Source organism: Corylus avellana, chromosome ca5 (assembly GCF_901000735.1).
Source record: "Corylus avellana chromosome ca5, CavTom2PMs-1.0".
Taxonomy (NCBI): Eukaryota; Viridiplantae; Streptophyta; class Magnoliopsida; order Fagales; family Betulaceae; genus Corylus; species Corylus avellana.
This window is the reverse complement of record NC_081545.1, coordinates 30799195-30820377: the sequence shown is the minus strand read 5'-3', so window position 1 is coordinate 30820377 and position 21183 is coordinate 30799195. Positions and strand designations below refer to the sequence as shown.

The window sequence follows — 21183 nt, the reverse complement described above, 5'->3', positions numbered from 1 at the left end:
ATGAACACCTTTATAATTGACTCACTAGATGTGGATGGTTCATCTTTTCAACGTTAGACTAACTTTTTGGGTGTCACAATTATCCTTTGTAATGTTTCGCAAGTGATGCAAGAATAAACCCAAAATAAGCATTGCAAGAGGAAGTAGAACAGGATAAAGTTGAAAATGGAAAAAGAAAAGAGAAAAAATTGAAAGCAATCATAGTGAAGTAGTGATTCTCTTCATGAGCCCAACAAAAAAGGGGAAATTGCTATAGGGGAGTTTCTGGACACAGTTCAAAATTTAGCTATGTATTAATAAAACAGAAATCCAAAAATGGAGATCCTCAATTAATGAACACAAATGATTAATGACTGATCTTCACCATGGTATAGCACAACAGCAATTACAAATAATGAAAATATGAATTTGTTCATGTTTATATTCACCTAATTATCTTCTTAAAGATATATACAGAGAGGGATTTAAGAAGATGAATTAGGTGAATCTCCTTCCCTATATATTTTGACCAGGTGACTTTGAAAGCAGCCTACAATATAAGACAATTTAAAGTCATATAATGCATCAATCTATAGAAGAAACTTATCTAGCGAGCCACAGTAGAATGAGTGGTCCAAATAACCCAAAGTTGAGAGGACTTGATGGAACTAACAGGGTAGTATTTACATCCTCTAACCACATGGTAAACAAAAAGCACAATGATATCTCCAAGAAACAAGGAAAACAAACAGTAGTGCCATGCAGTCATTTTCTGCATTAAAAATTTAGGCAAGTAATCCATCTAAAAAGTTAAGTATAGCTGTATGTTTCTTTCTTTCAATTACATTAGGGAAATGCCCATCCATTGTCAAGACTATCACCACAGATACATTCAATCACCCATGAACTACGTGCATTGCAGGAACCGGAGGGAATCGAACATGTAAATCTCTCTAGCTTTATTAAATATTTATAACAAAACTGATCCTAGCATCAACTTAGAACAACACATTGGTTCTTAAAAGAGAAAAATATTGATCACAGCAGACCTTTCTTTATATACACTCAAATTTGAATGTTTCAAACATAGATAAGGTTCAGCCTAGTAAGAAAGTTTAACGCTGGACATGAGAGACAGGAACATCTTAAAAACTTTCAGTCACATTTCCTCTGTTCCAAGACAAGTAGGATGGGTCCCCAAGAGGCCTGCAACGAAACCAATAACAACTTCAGACACATCTTAAAAATGACTAGACTTTACAATCAGTTAGCTTTTCAATTTAAGGAACCAATTATCAATATCTGAATCAGGGAGGCATCAATATTTGGTTGTCTGTACAGATGAAGGAGAAGAAATAGTGGAACATGCCCAAACATATAAGTTTTCAACAAGACCAATTAAATAAATATGTTCTAATTATGGCTGTCAACCTAAAGTAGAAAATGATAGAATGAATCCCTTATGAGAAGCAGCTGAATTTTTAAATTTGTATCTTGTTTGCGGGAACCTTTAGGTGTCGGAACTTGGATCTGGGTGGGTACCACCTTTAAAGAAATTGATTAAGGACAAAACCACAAATTTTATTATGACATCCCCCTAAGTCCAGAAAAGTACACAATGTGGTACAAGTGCTAATATGGATCAATGCTATCAAAAGCTCATCAACATTGATGAACATGCGTAAAATTTGGAAGGATTTGGTATTTAACCAAGTAAACAATTGCCTACAGATACCTAAAAGCCAGTTTTAGCTACTATATAATCCATTGTACAATATTGAATCAGACTTTTCATAGCAAAAAGGGGAACTAGTTTTGACTGAGCACAGTGATACATAAGATTTTTAAACCATCCACTCACCTTGGCTTGATCACATACAGAAGGATGAAGCTAATAGCCATAAACAAGCACAGTCCACCAATAGTAAGATATGCTACGCCCAGAAAATCATTTTTACCACCAATCCAACTTGTGGTTGAAAGAACCAGCCTCTTTTTGCCACCAAAACTATAGGTGTTGTAATTGTTCTGTATTACCACTGTTATTTCATCATTAGCTTCAAGGTCTGTCTCTATCTTCCCATATAGTTTTCTGAAAGTTGGCAGTGCCGCAGTTCGCATCCAAACAATAAGATCCTCTTGTTCACTCAACTGTAACATGCAAAACCAATAAAAATTGCTTCTTTAAAACATACAAGAGAGGATAATTCAAAAGGAAGGGAAAAGGGGGCCTGGGGAGGTGAAGGGTGGAAGGAACATGGAAAGATTCAACAAGCTAGGAAGTAAAGAAAGACATATTACAGGTATGCTGGCATTTAGTTTGGCACCCCCAATCAGACTTCCACTCTGAAAATTTTTCGGATAGACATCAGAGCCAAATTTATGCTCTTGGTCACTTTTCCATGCTATGTCTTTTTTGCTGACCTCTAGCACCTTGTTTTTCACTGAAAAGCCGTATGTGTCATTAAACAAACTCCAAGCAATGAGGCCACAAGGAACAATTGCAGAATTGTTTTTAGTGACAGCTTCCGGTTTACAGTCACTTGTTTCATCCTCACTCGCCCTGCTCCGCAATTGTTTGTCACTTCTACTCTTAACATATCTGATAATAGTATTACACATTCCAGATAAGTTCCCAAATATTTCAAGAAAAAAAAAAAAGCAAAGTATGAATGGAAGATGATAAATTTGTTGCAAAAATGTGTGTCAAAGTTTACATGTGTAATTATTTAACATTCCATCCATCCATATCCTTACCAAAAGACAGAATAACCGGATAAAAACCGGATAAAATAAATAATTTTTTACAAGTAATTTTAACATACCGACGATGATTTTGATAGAAGTTATCAAGCTGATAATAGATATAGATGGGACTTTTCATCTGCTTTGGAACCTGAAAATTATCAAATTACTGCACACTTTTAGAACTGGATAGTTCAAAGAAATAATATGTAAAGGGAAACCAAAGCCTAAGCTACATCAAACACATAGTGCTGAAGAAATTGGTACTAACAGTCAATCTCTTAGTACATGTCTTGTTAGTTGCACTACTTTGAATAAATGCAAGCTTGTTGTAGCTGTAATTAGGAGGAACACAATCCTCATCATAGCGGTCCACAATTTCCACAACCTGCATGTCAAAAAATGGATAGTTTCCTGTTCAATAATACTCCACTGCTAACACTAGAACTTCTTGAGAAATTAAAAGGATTAAAATATCTTACACGTTCTGATGCAAATAAGGAAGCAAAGCCGATAGGAATGAAGATAATGCCAACAGCGATAAAAGTTGTCATGACCTGAAACCCAAAAGTTTTTCAAAAAAAAAAAAGAGCTGATATGTGAAGAGAATGAGCAAATGCACTAGAAATTGAAGCCAAGCAAAAAGCTATAGCATTCTATAATTAAAAATGTACATGCTGAGCTATACCCATCCAGGTGTTAAAATTGGTTTGCAAGCAGGAAGCTCTTGCTGTGTAAACCTAGAATCTGCAATAAAGAAAAGAATGCATCTGTCAAAAAACAAAAAAAAAAAAACTACTCCAAAAGACAAGATTTTTTTTTTTTTTTGCAAGTAAAAGACAAGAATTTTAAAACATACATTGTGTTAACATTCCATCAAATGTAACTAAAACGCCATAAAAAATAAAAATAAAAACCCTTTTTCCTGTGATCTAGTAAAACCCATATTTTACTGCTTCCAATTCAACTGGTGGCTTTAAAAGCTTATCTTACAAATGCAAGATCACTTTCTATGAATTGTAACCCTCACAAATCGAATATCTGGGATTCTTAAAATAGATGCGGTAATTTCAATGGCAAAGACAAAACGTGCCAAGATTAATAATGCTAATCAAATTCTTCATTAGATTGCAGTACATGCTCAAAAAAGAGGCAAAAAAAGTAGATATATAAAAATATATGCAATCACCCAATATAGAAAAACAGTGCTTAATTGAAATGCCATAGAAGAAGAATAGCCATTACTCACATTTGGGTTTTTTGGAATTCTTCTTGGCAGCGGAGGATGAATCCAAAGCCCCATCTTTGGCCCCTCCCGAGCTCGTTTCTCCTTTGGTATTCATCTCCCCACACACACAGAAAGAGAGAAGGGAATGACGGTTTATAGGAACAATGGAAAAATCTAACAATACGGTGATCTTCTTAAAAAAGATAAAATCAAAGGTAAAAATTTAATCTTTTTTTCTTTTTTTGCTCTTTGATGAAATTAAAAAGGAAAGATAGAAACTGTATTTTGGGTGGGGGATTTTTATTATTATTATTATTATTATTTCGTTACATGCGTTTGTTTTGTCGTGACAAATTAAAAGGCGAAAAGAAAAAGTTGTTGGGAGTGAGGAGGAAAAACGGTTGCGGAAAAGGAGGTAGGAGTCTGGTAGGAGAACCTCAAATCAGATTGGCAATTGGCTGTTTATGGGTTTGTTCGGTTCGTCGCATGAGCGGAACTACCGGTCTTTTACTTCCTCGTCGTATAGTATTATTATTTTTAAAAATTATTATTATTATTATTATTATTCCAAAATAATTATTTAATACAGGATGGTAGCTTTTCAAAATATAATATGAGGCATTTTATAGGGGGCTCGGGACTCGGCGGTTAACAGAGATTTGATTATATTTTGACACTTTTTATTTTTTATGTAATATTTTATTTTTGTTAACTTTTGCCTTCTTTTAAGGCTCTTGTTTGTGTTGCCAACAAAGTTTTCTTTCAAACTGGATCAGAAGAATTTCCTTCAACTTAGCTTATAAAAGTGATATATGTTCCTTAAATATGTGAGATGTATATATTTTTTTAATAGTAAGGACAAAGTTAAAATATATTTTATTAAAAATTCATATACATCTCACATGTTATTAAAAAATGGACACATGTCACTTTTATAAACTAGGTTGAAGGAAATTCCTCCGATTCAGTTTGGATGAAAACTTTGTCCTTTTGTTGCCTCTTCTATACGGCTTCTTCTGGGTCTTTTTTGTTTTTTGTTTTTTTTTTTGGGGGGCTGCTTGCTATTCTTTTATATTTGTTGAATTCTTGGTGAATGATAGGTTTTTAATATTGGTAAATTTAGTATAAAAACATGTTTGTTTGCCAGTATTAGATATATAGTTAAGTTGGTGTAAAAGTTTGATCCAAGACATAAGAATTCAAGTTTGTATATGTTGTCTAGCACTAACCTCGTCCGAGTAAAATGACCATATCTTTTAATTTTGACATCAAATGAAGAAAAGCTTTAGTGCCTTTGAAAAACTTACTCAAAATGCTATAAGTTTGTAGTTAATGAGAACTTTCCCATTAGAAGTTCGAAAATATTAACAAATTAGCTCGTTCATTGCAAGCTCGGCCGAGAGCATGTTGACTAAAAGATTGCAAAAGGTCCAAGAGACTCGGTCCCGACAAGTCCGGATGAGAATGCTTAATTGAAGATACAGAATATATAGCTCATTCGCCATAGGCCTATACAAGCTAAAGATTGTAATTTGGCAAAATCACTTGTTCGCTAGATCATTCATACCGGGTCTAGACGCTACAAATAAAAAAGCTGTAAAAACCCTTATCGACTTGGTCTGAAAAAACATATGTTCTCTTTATCTATATAAGTCCCATAAACCACGACTTCCGAAACAATCAGAGAAGCTATTTGTTTTCTTCTTTTTGCATGTTGAGATGTTTCATCTTCCGATAATACATTAGGTTAATTATCTATTTCTTAGAAAATGTGGCTTTTGTGACATATAAATTCATAACATAATACAGATAAATTTATTTCATTTTGAAACATCAAGGCATGGCATGCATGAAATATTTGATCCCAATATTAAAAAATAAAATAAAATAAATAAAAGAATAGAATGCTTATTATAACATTTAAAAGACTCACTCACAACAGAACTTGTTGATCTTTCAACACATAAAATCCAGTTCTCTTACACAACATAATTTTTTTATTATTATTGTTATTCAATACATGGGAAGGTGAAAAGGGTTACACAATAGATTTATTTATTTTGTAAATACATTAATCCGCATTAAAAAAAAGGAAGGGTTACAAACAACAAAAGGCCCAATAATACATTCTTATTCATACATATGCTGATATGCGCGCCCGAGACATAACACGAACACCATTGTTAGATCCTTAAGCTCCAAACAACCTTTGCAGTCGGGACTGTGTACGTGTCGTGCTACAAAAAAAAAAAAAAAAAATGAAGTACCTTAGAATAAATGAAATGTAAACATTCTTCGCAACCAATAAAAGAGAAAGAAAATTATTTGTTATTAATTATTCATGCATGCAGAATATTTATTCTTGAAAATTATTTGAGTTTTCCAAAATAGCTAACTTTTGAAAATTTATTTTTAGAGAAGATATATTGCCAATAGTTTTGCTTTGGCAAAATTATAACAAAAATAGAAATAGAAAAAAATATATATATATATTCTAATAAACAGACTATTTCAAGAGTAATCCTTGATCTAACACGTTTGGTAGCGTCCCTTTATTTATCTAGAAAATGTTCAAGAAAAAGTGAATTAAATGAAAGAATATGTGAAATTGAGAGAAGAAAATGCTTGGGTACTGCAGGTTTTTTCTACAATTTCCTTTCAAACTCACGTGATAGTCCACATTTTATGAAAATGAGTATCGTACTTACATTTTAGTGACTAACATGATAAGTAACGCATGAATTGTCACATCAGTTTATTAACGTGAAAAATGCCAGGTGAATTGTCACATGGCAGACCACATTTTAACTCGGACGTGATAAATGTTACGTGGAGACATGTGAGCTTGCGAGGAACTTGTAGTAAAAGGTCCTCTCATTGAAAGATTAACATTGGTATTACGTCACAAACAATTTCGGTTATTATGTGTACCGAGAGATTAGTTTGGGGATTAAGGAGCTCCAGACGCTTCATTACCTGAGGGGGAAAAATAAAAAATAAAAAATAAATCTGTTAAATATGATCCAAATATGATTTTATTTTTGCATTTGAAGTCGTATAAGATTAAGAAAGCTTCCACTAAACATGCCTTTTTGAGGGCTGTGGTTTGATATCTGGCTTCGTAGCTGGTTTTGGAGCTTCTTCAATTGGGATAGCCACATTCTTTGCCTGTAACAATCAATGGCATGTGAGAAACAGGAGCCAATTCCTGAAACTTATTACAAGAAAATATATAAAAAAGCATACCAAGTTCTTGAATTGGAGATTATAGAACATTTGGATGTATCTTTGTTTTGCATGTTTCTGCTCCTTGTTCAACTGTCTCCAGAAATTATAAATGCACGCCATGTTCAACACCTTTGTTGCATATATCTTCCAGGTGTAGCTACAAAGAGAGCAGAAATGATTCAAATTTCATATAGATTTTGTTAGAGCAAATTTCCCGACAGCCGGAGCAACGATCGAGTTCCTGCAAAACAAAGTAAATGATCACAGGAATCCGCTTGTCGGAGACACTTCAATGATTAAGTGAGTATAGTATACTGACTTAATTATCGGAGTGTCTCCGGTCCCCTCGAAGACCAGCAGATTCAGGTAGGCATTTACTTTGTTTTGCAATTGGGAAATTTACTCTTAACAGAATTAACGATACTTAATCCAGTCAATGCACTTCTGAAAATGATCGAAAAACTCTGGTTAATGTGATTACCATTCATTTATCCGTTGCAGACCTCCCACTGAAAACTTGCTCCAGTAAGTGGCATCCACCTTGCACTTTTCAAAGAAATCTGCAATTTTGTTGCTTGAATCGTCCCCATAGCTGGGATCAATATGGAAACCTGAGACCCCATCAACAATGATTTCTGCAGGGCCTCCTTGATTGGTTGCAAAGGTCGGAAGTCCACAGTTCATTGCTTCAATGACTGTTAGGCCAAATGCTTCATACAGAGCAGGCTGCACAAAAGCTCCCTTTGTGTCAGCAATGCATCTGTATAATTCTCCATTTCGATGCCTATCAGCTTGTGCAGCAATCCATCTTATCTGACCCTTAAGTTGGTATTTTTCAATCAATGCATGCATCTTTTTGATTTCAGACATTTCTTCTCTATCCTTTGATTTGGAAGGATCAAAGAAGCCCCCAACCAGAACAAGGTTAACCAAACTCCTCAGCCTCTTGTTCTTCCCATACCATTCAGTTAATCCGGTAATGTTCTTCACAACATCCAGCCTTGCCATTGAGAAGATTATTGGTTTCTTCCTGTCTGCTAGATATCCACTGTTTCCACACATATATAAAAAGTTCAGATGCAATGTTAGGTAATTCAGACTACTTAGCAGCATAAAAATAGAGTAATTCTTCAACAGTACTCACATGTGTTCATTGTTATCCTCTTTACCGTAGAGTAATTCTTCAATGGCGGGATGAAATGATGTGAGTCTCCTTTCTTTCTCAGAGTAAGGGAAATAGACGGATTGGTCTGCCCCTGGGGCAGCAATGTTGAATTTGGGATCAAACACGTTGATGCCTGAAACAACTCTGCAAAGGCCCGGGAGTGTGAATGCAGCATGGCTTTCATACTGTCCTGGTCTGTCTTTGCTGCAACAAGAACAATCAAATTCATATTAAACAGACTTTATTGCATTTATACCTCAAACAATTCAAGCTAGACAAATTTCATGTTAAATCATCACTTATTCTAAGAGTTTAAGCTAACAGAAAAAAGATGAAATTTAATTATTTAATTTATATTCTAACACACGGGTAATTCTCTAACCTTCCGGCAATCTCCTGGTATGTGCTAGCGATGACGAAATCCGTTGCATTCATTGCAATTGTATCAGCAATGAACTGGCATGAGAAATGATACTTGGGGTCCAACTCCTTCCATTTGATGTCAGAATCTTCATACTTAGTCTTCTCTAAAGCGTGCGCAATAGTTCCCTGGTTTGTAAGTAAACTATAGATTAGTAAATATGGAAATCAAGAGAAACTCTATAGCTGCATCAACTGATGAAGAAAGGACACCTGAGTTATCCCAAGTTTACTAGCCATGAGAGACGCCACCAGATTCCCATCAGTGTAATTTCCTATTATAAGATCTGGCTTCCCTTCCATGATGTCTAGGATCTTTGCTGTAGCATCCTGTTTATATAGAAGAGACCCAAAAATTCATAAGATTAACTGAAGCCCACAAGAGGGGAAAAAAAAAAAAAAATGTGTCAGTAGATGAAGTTTAGAATCATGCCTGAGTGAACCTCTCAAGATAGGGATAAATGTCGAAACGAGAAACCCACTGGCGGAGGACTCCATTCTTTGTCTGAAAAGGCACCCGAAGAATGTTGGAATGCTTAGTGCCAATGATTGGTTCAATCTCCTGGTTACACTTGGTTCCCCGGGCATCAGGTATGAGCCGTGTTACCTGTTATGGTCAACAAACATGATCACATAATACTTTCAAACTAAACTGCTGCGATTGGGAAATTTTTCTTGGCTGTTGATGATACTAACCACAAGAATTTGAGGCTTCACATTCAGCCCATGCAGCTTAATTCTAGCCAGCAATTCTTCTTCCAGAGCTCTCACTTGATCCAGAATGTAAACTACCTGTTTACAATACAGAGGAAAGTGCCAACTAGCTAATGAGTGTCAATTCTGTAGGAACACTAAATCAAGTTTTAAGAATACAAAAGATTTTGAGAGAGACAAGAGAGAGAATTTTCAGTGTTATAAAACAGTCATTAAAATTTGACCATCAAGGCGCTACTAACGCCCTACAGCCCACTGCCACGCACAAGTGTATACACCCAAATATTGCTTGCTGCAAAGCAATCGCAGCAATAACTTGGCATTATTTTTTAATTTTTTTTTTCATGTGAGACTCTTTCTTTCAACGCTCTTTAAAACCATTCGTTTAAAACATTCTCGGACCACAGAGTAGATATATATATACATACTAATTTTGAAAATTCTTATAACCATTTGTTGCAAGCAGACTACTTTCTTTACTGCCAAATCAAAACGTCTCACCTGCCCGCCAGTGTCAGGCAAGCCCAGGACATCTGCTTGGCCGAAGTAGCCATGAGGAGAGAAAATCACAACATTGAATATTGCAGGAAGTCTGCTAAATAATTTCTCTATATGCACTGGATCAGGTGCTTGCAGTACTTCTGAGACTGCTCTCATTGTTTCCTTTACTCTTTGTGCAGTATTTCCCCACCCTTTCTCGAAGCCCCACTCTTTAAACCTGTGTAGAATTTGGTTACCAGATATCAATTTTTAAGGGTCTGCTAAAAAAAAACAAAAACTAAGTATTAGATAGATCACCTTAGCTCAAAATTCTGATATGGAGTGTCCTTGGGGAGTGCTGAGACGTACACTTCAGCCACTATTAGTGCCGCCTGAAGCTTCGGGGCAGTATTGAGGGTGTCACTTATCATAAGGTTCTGCAAATTTACAACCACCATTAGCATTCAGAACCATACTTCTCCATAATGGAAATTAAGTTAAAACTTTTTTTTTATCGAAGTTTCTTAAAATGAATCAAATTCTGCCTTTCCCATACTTCTCCTAGATGTTTTAGTGATAGAAAGTAATCCACAAGAGGCTGTGCATTCTCCATTCTTCCACTAAGCTTTGAAGTTACAAACTTTGCAACAAAATTGAGTCCATTTCCAATTGAAGAAGATAGGGTTAAGTGAGGAATAGAGAAGTCAAATGCTGCAAAATCCACTTCCAGAGCATTTTCATCCTTTGCCCTGCAAAGTAATATGCAGTTATTACACAATATTTGAACCACAAGCTGAGAAACAATGCTGTTAAGCCAGAAAATACGTATGTGATACAGATGATCAAAGAGGGTGAGTGGATAATAACTTTTCTTTCCCTTTTTCATGGATCCTCTTCTACTCCTTATTACATTTGGGTTTCTAAAATAAATCCAAAAACAAATAGGAAAAATATGAAGCAAACAATTAGAACTAAAGGAAGAGAGAAGGCATACCATTTTTCATCTGTTATCATTTCTTTATACTTCAAGTAGTCTGAAGGGGTGATGGCCTCAACCGATAAATCATCAGAGCTGACTTTGACAAACTCCCAAAATCCAGGATTTGGTCTTATGGCAAAGGCAACATGCGGTGGGATGACAACAGCTTCCTGCAAATCTCAAGCGTATGGCATAGAAAACTCAGTAAAACTATCATTTCAATCTCATAATGTTGGCAAAGGAAATGGTGAGTAAAAAAAGAAATATAAGAACCTGTGTGGAACAGAGAATGTAGCCAAGCAAACCCTCCAAGACCTGGTTTCTTTCGTTCTTGTCATCGATGACTTTGTCCATTTCCTCCATTAAATGGTGAAGTTTCATTATCCTTCTTCCCTTCTCAATGTATTTGGCAAAGCACCTCTTCATTTGGTACCGGCTCTGCTTCAAGTCATCTGGCATGTTATCAGCTTTTGACTCGGAGCTTTTCAAGGTTGCCGCAGAAGGCTTTTTGGCAGAAGTTTCAGAAGACATGTTGAGGAATTCTGAACTTATTCAAAAAATACGAGTTTGGAGACGATTTCTAACAAGCTGTTTTTTTTTTATTTCCTCATCAGTATCTAGGATTTCTGCATTTATAGAGCTATAGATATCACTATCATCAATCCATGCATGGGTAACTTATCAGGAGCTTGCTTCGGGTTTCTTCTAACCTTTTTTCTGGATGGAAAAATTAAAGAAAAAGAAGAAGAAAGTAAAGAACATCTCTCAAGTGAGGGAAGGAAAAGAAAAGAAAAGAATTTATGAGATTCTGCAGGTTAAAAAGCAAAGCCACCATGGACACTATTTCTCTCACGGAAGTACTGGGTATCATTCTTTCCTTACTTTCTGTCTTATGCCATTTGTGACCATAACAAGGAATATGAAAAGCTGCCATCTCCACGGCAACACCTTACCTTGTCTCATTGCAGTCTTTTTAGGTTGGAAACTCCATGTTGAGTTTCAATCAACCTGGTTCACGTCAACTCCTTCCTTTTGCTAATTAAATGGATATACATATATATAGGATCTGCCGCCCAAATTCTTTTTGTGAGAAAGTTCACGTGGGATTTTCAAATACATTTTGGACGGTCGGACCATCTATCGAACAGCTGAGTTTCACATAAATTCTCTTTATTGTCTAAATTGCTGACAATTACAATATTTTGAATCGCTAATTGTTATGGATTCAAATCCTTGATAAATGTTGCTCATGGTCTTACTCCTTGAGGCATTGCCTATGTATGAAGTAATGCTACAAGTTTCTCTTATGTCACTCTTGCGTCTCTCTAATAATTATGTAGTTCTTAAAATTACCATTGAGCTTGTAATTGATTATTATTGAATTTTGATCAAATGGTAATTTTAAAAGTCACGTCATTATTAGAGGGACATAAGAATGACACAGGAAGAACTTCTAGCATTACTCCATAATCCATAAGAGTAATCTTGGAGTAATGCTATAAGTCCCTCTTGTGTCACTCTTGTATCCCTCCAAGAATTATATGGCTCTTAAAATTACCATTTATTCGATAGAATAAGATGGTATCAGAGTAGACCAATGGTAGTAATTTTATAAGTCACTCTTATGTCATTCTTGTGTCACTCCATGAATGAGATGGCTTCAAAATCGCCTCATATGCCTAGTGGTGATTTTAAAAGCCACATTATTTTTAAAGGGACACAATAATGACTTCTAGCATTACTTAATCAACGGTAGTATTGAGTTCAAACCATGTTTTTATGAGTAATATTTCTAAAAGTCATTCTAGCTTGTGTCACTCTTATATCTCTCAAAAAAATGATGTATCTTTTAAAATCATCATTTAATCCAATAGTAATTAATCACAAGGTCAATTGTGATTTTAAGAAGCACATCATCCTTAGAGACACACAAAAGGGATTTGTAACATTACTTATGTATATAGTTAAAGTTTAGAACAAACACATAACAAATTTTAAAACAAAAAATAATCCCACAATTGGAACTTATTAAATAGGAATAAAAAACGAAAATATTTAGAAACTTATTTTTATTAAATGAAAAAAAAAATATTCTTCATTTTCAAGTATACATCAATTCATAGAAGCTTTGGCTATAAAGTTACAAAAAAAAAAAAAAAAAAAGACTATCCACGGGTCAGGTTGGCCCTAGTTGGGGCGGGGCAAACACCATGGAATAACATGTCCAGGAGTCAACTGAACCAAGTCTGGCCCAGCCCCAACACTAGGCCTGGAATTGGCAACCCAAGCACGGCCCTTCTGGACCGAGAGCTTTATGGAGAAGAGCATCTGCCCTACACGTGGCACGGCAGCAGCCTTCAATCCTTAAACCCAGGTCAAAATTAGGGTTTCGAAGAAGAAGACCAGCTATAAATACCTTGACCTCTCTCTCACTAAAATCATTGTAAGAAGCCTCCGCCACATCGGTGAGCGATGTACACAGCTATAGCGTTAGCGTTAGGGTTTCACTTCTTTTCCTTTGAATGAATGAATATCACGCGGCGTCATTTACTGATTACCGGCGCTCAGATGGCAGTGAGCGCTTGCGTATGAGCTGACGCCCATAGTTGCTCCGTCTCTGCGAATCTTCGAGAGAGAGAGTCTAGTGGCTCAATCTTTCTTGCAGATTTGGGCAAATTTCATGTGTTTTCTTTTCAATTTATAATTTTATTCTTTGATTTAGAAAATCAAACGAAATCGTGACAATGTTGAAGGTGGAAGTGATGATTATTTCCCCAAATGATCGAAGCTGATTATAACTGTGCTATTTTTTGTAATTCTCTTTTTTAGGAGAATCCAAGCCAGTGTTCTGATCCACTCTTCGTCGTCAATTTGAGTTCTTTTGTGTTTTTGAATGTACACAATTTTTTCGAAACTTGTTTTAATGATTTCGTAATTTGTGAAAGATGGAAGTGATGATTATTTCCCCAAATGATCGAAGCTGATTATAACTGTGCTATTTTTTGTAATTCTCTTTTTAGGAGAATCCAAGCCAGTGTTCTGATCCATTCTTCGTCGTCAATTTTAGTTCTTTTGTGTTTTTGAATGTACACAATTTTTTTCGAAACTTGTTTTAAATGATTGTGTAATTTGTGAACGATGGAAGTGATGACTATTTCCCCAAATAATCGAAGCTGATTATAACTGTGCTACATTTTTGTAATTCTCTTTTTAGGAGAATCCAAGCCAGTATTCTGATCCATTATTGGTCTTCGATTTTATTTCTTTTATGTTTGTAATCTTACTATAATTGTCCGAGTCTTTGTTTAAATGTTTATGTAATTTATGAGAGATGGAAGTGATGATCCTTTCCCCAAATGATCGAAGCTGATTAAACTGTGCGATTTTTCTCTTTTGAGAAACCAAGCCAAATGTTCTGATCCATCTCTCTCATTACTGTGATTTGATCATTCTTTTTATACCATTCAATGAAAATTAAAATTTTAATCAAATGCAATCACAGAGTATTGCTATCTCAAGAATTCTGTTTGTATTACGGTAATTCATAATGTTAATATATAAGGCTAACAATTAAACTGCAGGTCTGTTTTGGCCAAATACTTGAATCTGCGTAGTTTCACCGACTGGGGTCATAGTCTTTTGTTCCTTGTACCTCCTGCAATCTGTTGTCTGTAGTTGAAGGTGAAGCGTGGCGGATCGACAAGAAGCTTTGAAGAATCGAATTTTATAGAATGTTCAGTTCGTGTAAAGTTTTTTACTTAAGGGAAATGTCTGATGATTTGCTCTTAATGTTCCTTTTACGTGTAGGGATACAAACTCTACTTATGGTGTCCGACAAATTATATGGTACAAACAATAATGAATTGAGGTTAATACATTTTTTTTTTCTCAATCTTATGTTCTATGATCCATATACTCGAATATATATAATCATTCAATATCACTAATACTATACATCAACGTATGCGATGAACATCTCAAAACAGATGGATGACCCCTATTACCATGCTGCTATCCTTCTCCAGCCTGAGTCCAAATCCATTTTCCAATTAAAATCGCTACTAAATTTTGCTTCTAATAGTGATAGCATTTCTCATCTTAAGTGATGAAGATAGTATGTGCTGCAACCAATAAGTTCAGAATACAAATTGATATAACAGCCCACAAATTATGAAATAATTAAGAATGTATGGTTGAATCAATAACTAACCAACCAAATTGACAAATCTGATTTTTTTTTATCAGATTTGTACTCTTTATCAGCACTTTATGAATATTTGGATTATGATGTTCATCTGGTAAGCGCTTTACAAGCGGCATTGCCCTTCTTCACTCATGCGATATTGCTGGATTGGGCTTCTACCCATTGTCCAAGATTCCTCACTGCTGCCCCCCGCCGCCAATTGCGCTTCGCTTGCATGGCAAGGCGGCACGCCAGGTCCAGGTAGAGCTATTGCGCGCGGGCAAAGGAGATGCATTTCAGGTACTGGTAGTACTGGACAAGCTCTCATGGAATAATCTCTTTTTTATTTCTGCCTTTCTTTCCCATGACGACTAGGAACAGGCAAATCAAAAATTTCACTTCAAACTTCGGACCTCAACATCCTGCTGCTCATGGTGTTTCACGATCAGTATTGGAAATGAACCTATACGCCAAGCTTGTGATTGTATGCAAATTAAAACATGAGTTGGATGTCATACCCACCTGTTTCACGACCTCCACATGAGATGCAATATTTGAGCTTTGCGGTTTTGAGAACTTACCAAACCATAATATGAACAAAATTATTATCTTTCATTGTCAGTTTCTGGTTTTGACGATCCGATCCAGGTGGAATATGTATCTGGGCATTCTACGGTTAGAGAGAGAGAGAGAGGGAGTATTAAACTAGGCCTCATTCAATTCTCAAAGCTGAAACATTTCTCAGAAGAGAGAATCTATTATTTCAGTGCAATAACAAATGCAATCAAGAAGGATCTTCTTGTATCTGAGCCTCCACTGGATAGCCAATTTCCACCTGTCGATTGACCTTCTAATTTTCCTGGAGAGAAGTAAATTACTATCACTTTCTACATTATTGGCTTCTAAGAATGCCCTAATCTCTCTAGAAGCCGATAACGCCTTCCCGGGCTCCAAAATGGAATGGATATCTTGGATTTCGTCAAAGGAACTTAGTAGCAAACTGTCTTCTTCGATTGATGTTGGCAAATTCTTCACAATGGCATTGCATTTCTTTGATATCCATTTCATAACATGTATCTCATTCTCTGTTGAGAGTTGAGAACCTGAATAAGCAAGGTGTCCTACAGATCTCCGCTTGTTTGAAGGGGTTGCCCATAATCGCAGAGCCGACAATAGGGAAAAGGATGGCCTTCCATTTTGATGAATATACAACAACTCCTTTGGCCATGAACTGGAGGAATAAATTTCAGGTTCCAAGGGAATAAAAACTTTGTCGTTGGAATTTTCGTTTAGTAGAAACCCGTAGTGTTCAAGAAGCTCCAAATTCGTGTATGTCCCATAGCATAAAAGAACCTGCAGAGAATAATAACTTGTGTTGGTTTCCCAGTTTCATTTTCAAACTAAGAAACTGGTTGCAAGCAAATAACACTATTTACATTAGTTGTAAATATCTATTTATCAAAAAAATATCACAATATAAAACATCTATTATAAACTCATGTTTTTATCATTTCTCATTCTTTAGAAAGTTGAATGGGCTCTTATTTTTTCAGCAATCTTGATTAACAGGCTGTCATGGCCCCATAAAATTTAGCTATTCTTAACTCAAATCTTAGTAGTGTTATTGTCTGACCTTGAAGTATCCCAACTTATAATGTGCTTTTTACCCTCTTAAATACTTAGCCCTAAGCCCAAAAAAAAAAAAAAAAAAAACCTTCGCCTCGAGCAGTCGACTCCTAAGTAACATTCCTTGAAGAATATAGCAGCCACTGAGGTTAATTTGAAGTGAGATGCCACAAAACTCTAGATCAAGATGTTTGTCTCTTCGCTAGTGAGGAGAGATGCCTCAACTATCTTTCTGCTTCCTAATCTTTTTCTTCTTTGTTTGTTATCTTCTGGCTCCACAATCAAGCTCCATTTTCCCCGACTTCCCATTTTCTAACACAGAATCTACCATTAGCACAAATTGATTTCAATCAAACTTGGTTTATTTCCTATTTTACAAAGCTGCTGCATCAGTTAGGGTTTCATTGCTCTTGGATAAAATATTATAAAATTGTAGAAGACAGAGTTTGACAATACATGATTAGTGTCATACAATAATATTGTTAGAAACACTTCAGCAACCCAAAATTCTTTAAGCACTCCCATACTTGTCATCCCAGTATATCAACTTCCAACAGGTTTCTATTTTTACACTCAAAAAGCCATTTCACATTTATCATCACATGAGGCTTTGTGATCCAGACACCATTTTGAAAGACATCTCTTTCATAGTCTAGTTGTTTAGACAAAAAAAAATCAGATGTAATTATCAAACTTAGCCTTGATTTATTTATAGAACATGTCAAACATGGGCAAGTATCTGAACAAACTTTAGTCAACAGTAGCTGTTGGAAGCTAAAATACAAACATTTAGAAATTCCTCAAAGTTTACTCTGCTGGAATTGAGAGCTAATTGTGTCAAAAAGAGAAAGAAACATTCTGCTAGCATTCTGAGAGAAAATTCAGCTGCCAGCTAAAGTCTTTTTGTGGGAAATGAAAGAGAGAAGAGCTGCTTTAGAAGGAAGGAGGTTTGTAACAGCTGAGAACGGAGTTTCTCAAAATGGGGCAAGCAACTTGCCATAGAAAGAAAGCAAAGCATTGCTGAAAATTCATGTCTCTTGCACTCTCTAAGGGACCTTTCAAGGAGGATCAGAGGTAGATGAAAAGAAAATGGAAAGCAATCGTGGATCATGGATGGCTGATCTTACCTCTTCTTCCTGCCCCTTCATTTTTTTTTTTTTTTTACTTATCAAAAAAAATTTACGGTCATGCCTCTATTGTATATAACTTGTATACTTGGTTTGTAACCCCTAGGCAAACTATTTAATGAATTTTCTTTTAAAAATAATGGCAAGTCACTTCAAAATTAGGTTCCTAGATATGGAAAATGAAGCCAGAAGCATTAAACCAAATACAACAATTCATGAAACCATTTGGTATATATATAGATCAGCAAAAAACTGCTATAAGAACCACAAATTTTATTCTGAATAATGTCATTGAAAGTTTGCAGTACCTGCTCTCCTTTTGTATAATTTTGCCGAGCATAGAAGCAATATGCAGCAATATCCTCCTGATACCCGCCATCAGTTAACCTCTGATCATGAGTATCAAATTGCTCCGTGCAAGAAGTCTGTGCACAGTCCCCATTCAACAGAGAAGAGACCTGAAAGGGTGGGGCACTCATCCAACTGTCTACTTCTTCAGAACAAACTGTCTCCTCTCCTGGTGCAGCATAGTTAAATAAGTCTCCCACAGGACATAAACATCCCGCTTCATCCCATGGTATATGCAACGTACGTGAGGATATCTTTCAGCAGGATCAGATGTAAAAGATTTAGATTACTGACAAATATAAACTAGGCCAAGATACAACTAAGACACCCCATGAATGCAACAATTAACAGATGGAGACTATTAAATTGATGAACATAACCCAGTTTTTTAAAACTTCTTATTACTTATCAAAAAAAAAAAATATCAGGCCATCTCTTTGTTAGACTATTGTATCAAAGCCAGGGAATGTTTAATCACAATTTGTGGTCTGACATTTGAAAGTTTTTTTTTTAAAAAAAAAAAAAAAAAAAAAAAGGCATATGAATTTTCTATGCTCATTGACTAAAAAATCAGAAATGACATATCAATGGGCAAACCTATGTTAGTATGCATTAGTTGTAACAGAAGGATAAGTAACTCACAGTTGAAGCAGCCCAAAGCCAAGCCCTAAACGTCAGAAGTTGAGGCTTAAGCTTAAGTTCTTCCATCAGTTGATTAGCTTCTTTCCATTCTAATTTTGCCTTTAATATGGCCTTTTCTGCGGCCCAGATAGCATCAGCAACCTAGCAACCATTTAAATACTTCAGAAACCATTTGAACTGAAAATAAATAGCATATGATATAGATCCTAAATCGAGGTAATGAAACCTAACCTAATCAAACAAACTAAAATTTGTACAATCAGAAAACTGAACTTGGAAAGCTTGCTTCTCGAATTCGCCAAAAGTTGCTAAAATGTCATAACCGCGCGGCAAGTGCATCAGATAAGGGTGCCACCATGAACTCTTTCCTTTACCCATTTCATATAATAAACACACAGTCAATATCTGCATTGGAAATTTGAAGGTAGAATAAGCTTAATGTCCAACTAGTTCTACGTACTTAACAAACCAATGAAAATTCATTCATAGAAAGAAACCTGGATAGAGGAGAGAGGAAGGTGTTTATTAACAGCAACAGAGAGCTTGTGATCCTTCAACAAGCTTTCCCTGGTCATCAAAGCGGATTTTGGAACTCTAAGAATTAGCTCTCCCTTTCTAAGATCACGCACAGCACCCAAACCTCTACTGCAGCATTCCCCATTAACATATGAGGAAAAAATAGGATAGACCCATTTGAGTATCAATAATTTCTCCCATAAATACTAATAACTTCACCTTCCCCAACCCCAGTTTGGTTACCGATAAAATCAAGATTGAATCTTGACTTCATCAATTGGATGGAGAAAGAAGTTATTTTTTTCTAACCCCACCCAGAAGAGCCTACAACAATTTGGGATGGCTGGGTTGAGCATTTCGTTCATTGAAACATAGAAACTATAACATAAGATTGACATATTGAATTTTCTCGGCAACCAAACGGAGAGACAGAGGATTGGCCAAGATGAAGAAAGGAGATGAAAATGAAATTGCACGTACCCGCCGGCGTGAGGAAAGTAGGAGAGGGAGAGAGAATGTCCCAAACAGTTATAAGGGACCGCTCCTGTCGAGTCTGAAACTCCAAGGTCTGCTGCCCACTTCAGAAAGCTTTCCAGGCTCATGCCTTCTTCCTGCACTTCCATCTCCCTCTTTTGGAGAGGTGAAGCCGTACGCATATTTCATAAAAAGGCCGGCAAAACGGGTTGGTAGTTCGGGTTTGGGTCATTCTACTTAATTTGTCAACATGAATACTATTCGGATCATACCTTTAAATCCAAATCCAAATACAACTTGCGAGTACCTCGACATGATCCGTTTAACCCATTAAATAAATGGGTCACAAATAGATCCACTCATTTAACACATTTAAATCCAAATGTGGCATGTGTTAACCCGCTTTTAACCTAACTTAATGCGACCCGTTTCAACGCGAACACGACTGTTTGAAATGTTTGATAACCCGTTTCTTTATGTGTTTATTATATAAAAAGTAAAAAAAACTTTATCAATTGTGAGCAGCCAATTCAAAATCTAGCCTTTTTTTTTCAAGTAATTCAAAATCTACCTTGATTTGGGATTATTTGCGTTCGAAAACTTTTAATAATCCATGATTTGATGATAGAGTCAAGAAATAGATTATAGATCATTGTAGGGGTAGCCATAGGCCCATAGGTCTGGTCGGTCCGGGCTGACATTATCAAAATACCCATCGTAGTATTGTTGGCCCAAGATTAAAACGAAAAGCATTTTGGCCCACGTCCAACCTAGCCCATTAGCTTTTTCATGAAATATCATTTTAAGCCCTTTTTTTGTCTCTCACTTGTTACCCTAAATTACTTTTAGACTAATATACCTACATGATTTTAGTTTGGAATAACCATATAATAAATCTATTCTTCGTACCCATTTTATCATGCCAATGTGGCATGAGTTGAATGGCCATTTAAAAAAAACATGGTAATGTTTGGTAACGTTTAAACAAAAAAAAAAAAAAAAAAGAAAAAAAGGAGAAATGTGTTATCAAACGAGGCTCAAAACTTTATACTTTCATTGAGCTCGTGTCACCTCAATGGTGTAAAGTATAGCAAAAAGAAAGAAAGAAAGAAAAGGAAATGAACCAAATCAGGGACTAAGATATGTGGGACTTCACCTTGAATGGTGTTTGGCCAACTCATCTTCTAGCATTTGCAGTTGACCCACATCATTATTCAAAGCAATCAGTTAACTGTCTCTTTATCGTTCATACTTGTGACTAATGACGTGCTCGAATAAACTACGTTAAAATATTTAAATGTTTGAGATATTACAGTTTTTATTATAATT

The 21183-nt window shown here is 35.7% G+C and overlaps 3 protein-coding genes and 4 non-coding genes across 9 annotated transcripts; 4 read left to right on the top strand and 3 right to left on the bottom strand.

Moving 5' to 3' along the window:
• Positions 1-912: 912 nt before the first annotated feature.
• On the bottom strand, positions 913-4353 carry LOC132181033 (ALA-interacting subunit 1-like). Its single transcript, XM_059594078.1, has 8 exons — positions 3974-4353; positions 3413-3471; positions 3207-3281; positions 2996-3112; positions 2805-2875; positions 2281-2581; positions 1841-2130; positions 913-1185 (listed from the first exon to the last, which is right to left on the bottom strand). The coding sequence occupies exons 1-8, from the start codon at positions 4065-4067 to the stop codon at positions 1125-1127; spliced, it is 1068 nt and encodes a 355-aa protein (XP_059450061.1). The 5' UTR covers positions 4068-4353; the 3' UTR covers positions 913-1124.
• A 1642-nt stretch (positions 4354-5995) lies between these two features.
• LOC132181029 (sucrose synthase 5-like) lies at positions 5996-11515 on the bottom strand. Of its 2 annotated transcripts, XM_059594073.1 has the most exons (15): positions 11212-11515; positions 10954-11108; positions 10516-10708; positions 10278-10396; positions 9981-10197; positions 9462-9557; positions 9199-9372; positions 8979-9095; positions 8728-8894; positions 8325-8549; positions 7662-8228; positions 7199-7337; positions 7041-7120; positions 6884-6928; positions 5996-6189 (listed from the first exon to the last, which is right to left on the bottom strand). In XM_059594073.1, the coding sequence occupies exons 1-14, from the start codon at positions 11467-11469 to the stop codon at positions 6925-6927; spliced, it is 2511 nt and encodes an 836-aa protein (XP_059450056.1). In that variant the 5' UTR covers positions 11470-11515; the 3' UTR covers positions 5996-6189; positions 6884-6924. The 2 variants fall into 2 exon arrangements, with proteins under 2 accessions (XP_059450056.1, XP_059450055.1); XM_059594072.1 differs by lacking the exon at positions 6884-6928.
• A 2176-nt stretch (positions 11516-13691) lies between these two features.
• LOC132183491 (small nucleolar RNA Z103) lies at positions 13692-13795 on the top strand. The gene has a single exon (XR_009440454.1). It is a non-coding gene; the product is annotated as a small nucleolar RNA Z103 (small nucleolar RNA).
• Positions 13796-13824: 29 nt separating this feature from the next.
• Positions 13825-20003, bottom strand: LOC132181031 (protein SET DOMAIN GROUP 40). Of its 2 annotated transcripts, none has more exons than XM_059594075.1 (6): positions 19861-20003; positions 19362-19509; positions 19138-19269; positions 18865-19005; positions 18183-18476; positions 13825-16474 (listed from the first exon to the last, which is right to left on the bottom strand). In XM_059594075.1, the coding sequence occupies exons 1-6, from the start codon at positions 20001-20003 to the stop codon at positions 15863-15865; spliced, it is 1470 nt and encodes a 489-aa protein (XP_059450058.1). In that variant the 3' UTR covers positions 13825-15862. The 2 variants fall into 2 exon arrangements, with proteins under 2 accessions (XP_059450058.1, XP_059450059.1); XM_059594076.1 differs by having other exon boundaries at positions 19362-19431; positions 19861-20001.
• Positions 13884-13986, top strand: LOC132183492 (small nucleolar RNA Z103). The gene has a single exon (XR_009440455.1). It is a non-coding gene; the product is annotated as a small nucleolar RNA Z103 (small nucleolar RNA).
• LOC132183493 (small nucleolar RNA Z103) lies at positions 14077-14180 on the top strand. The gene has a single exon (XR_009440456.1). It is a non-coding gene; the product is annotated as a small nucleolar RNA Z103 (small nucleolar RNA).
• LOC132183490 (small nucleolar RNA Z103) lies at positions 14270-14362 on the top strand. The gene has a single exon (XR_009440453.1). It is a non-coding gene; the product is annotated as a small nucleolar RNA Z103 (small nucleolar RNA).
• Positions 20004-21183: the final 1180 nt, after the last annotated feature.

Excerpts from the sequence above, each read along its gene's own strand:
- LOC132181029 (XM_059594072.1), bottom strand. The coding sequence starts at position 11,469 with ATGTCTTCTGAAACTTCTGCCAAAAAGCCTTCTGCGGCAACCTTGAAA. Across the intron at positions 10,397-10,515 it reads CACTAAAACATCTAGGAGAA|AACCTTATGATAAGTGACAC; the intron begins GTATGGGAAAGG and ends GTAAATTTGCAG. Across the intron at positions 8,229-8,324 it reads GAGGATAACAATGAACACAT|TGGATATCTAGCAGACAGGA; the intron begins GTGAGTACTGTT and ends GTGTGGAAACAG.
- LOC132181033 (XM_059594078.1), bottom strand. The coding sequence starts at position 4,067 with ATGAATACCAAAGGAGAAACGAGCTCGGGAGGGGCCAAAGATGGGGCT. Across the intron at positions 3,113-3,206 it reads CCTTATTTGCATCAGAACGT|GTTGTGGAAATTGTGGACCG; the intron begins GTAAGATATTTT and ends TTTGACATGCAG. Across the intron at positions 1,186-1,840 it reads CTGTATGTGATCAAGCCAAG|GCCTCTTGGGGACCCATCCT; the intron begins GTGAGTGGATGG and ends GTTTCGTTGCAG.
- LOC132181031 (XM_059594075.1), bottom strand. The coding sequence starts at position 20,003 with ATGGAAGTGCAGGAAGAAGGCATGAGCCTGGAAAGCTTTCTGAAGTGG. Across the intron at positions 18,477-18,864 it reads GGCTTTGGGCTGCTTCAACT|ATATCCTCACGTACGTTGCA; the intron begins GTGAGTTACTTA and ends TCCTGCTGAAAG. Across the intron at positions 16,475-18,182 it reads ATTATACAAAAGGAGAGCAG|GTTCTTTTATGCTATGGGAC; the intron begins GTACTGCAAACT and ends TATTCTCTGCAG.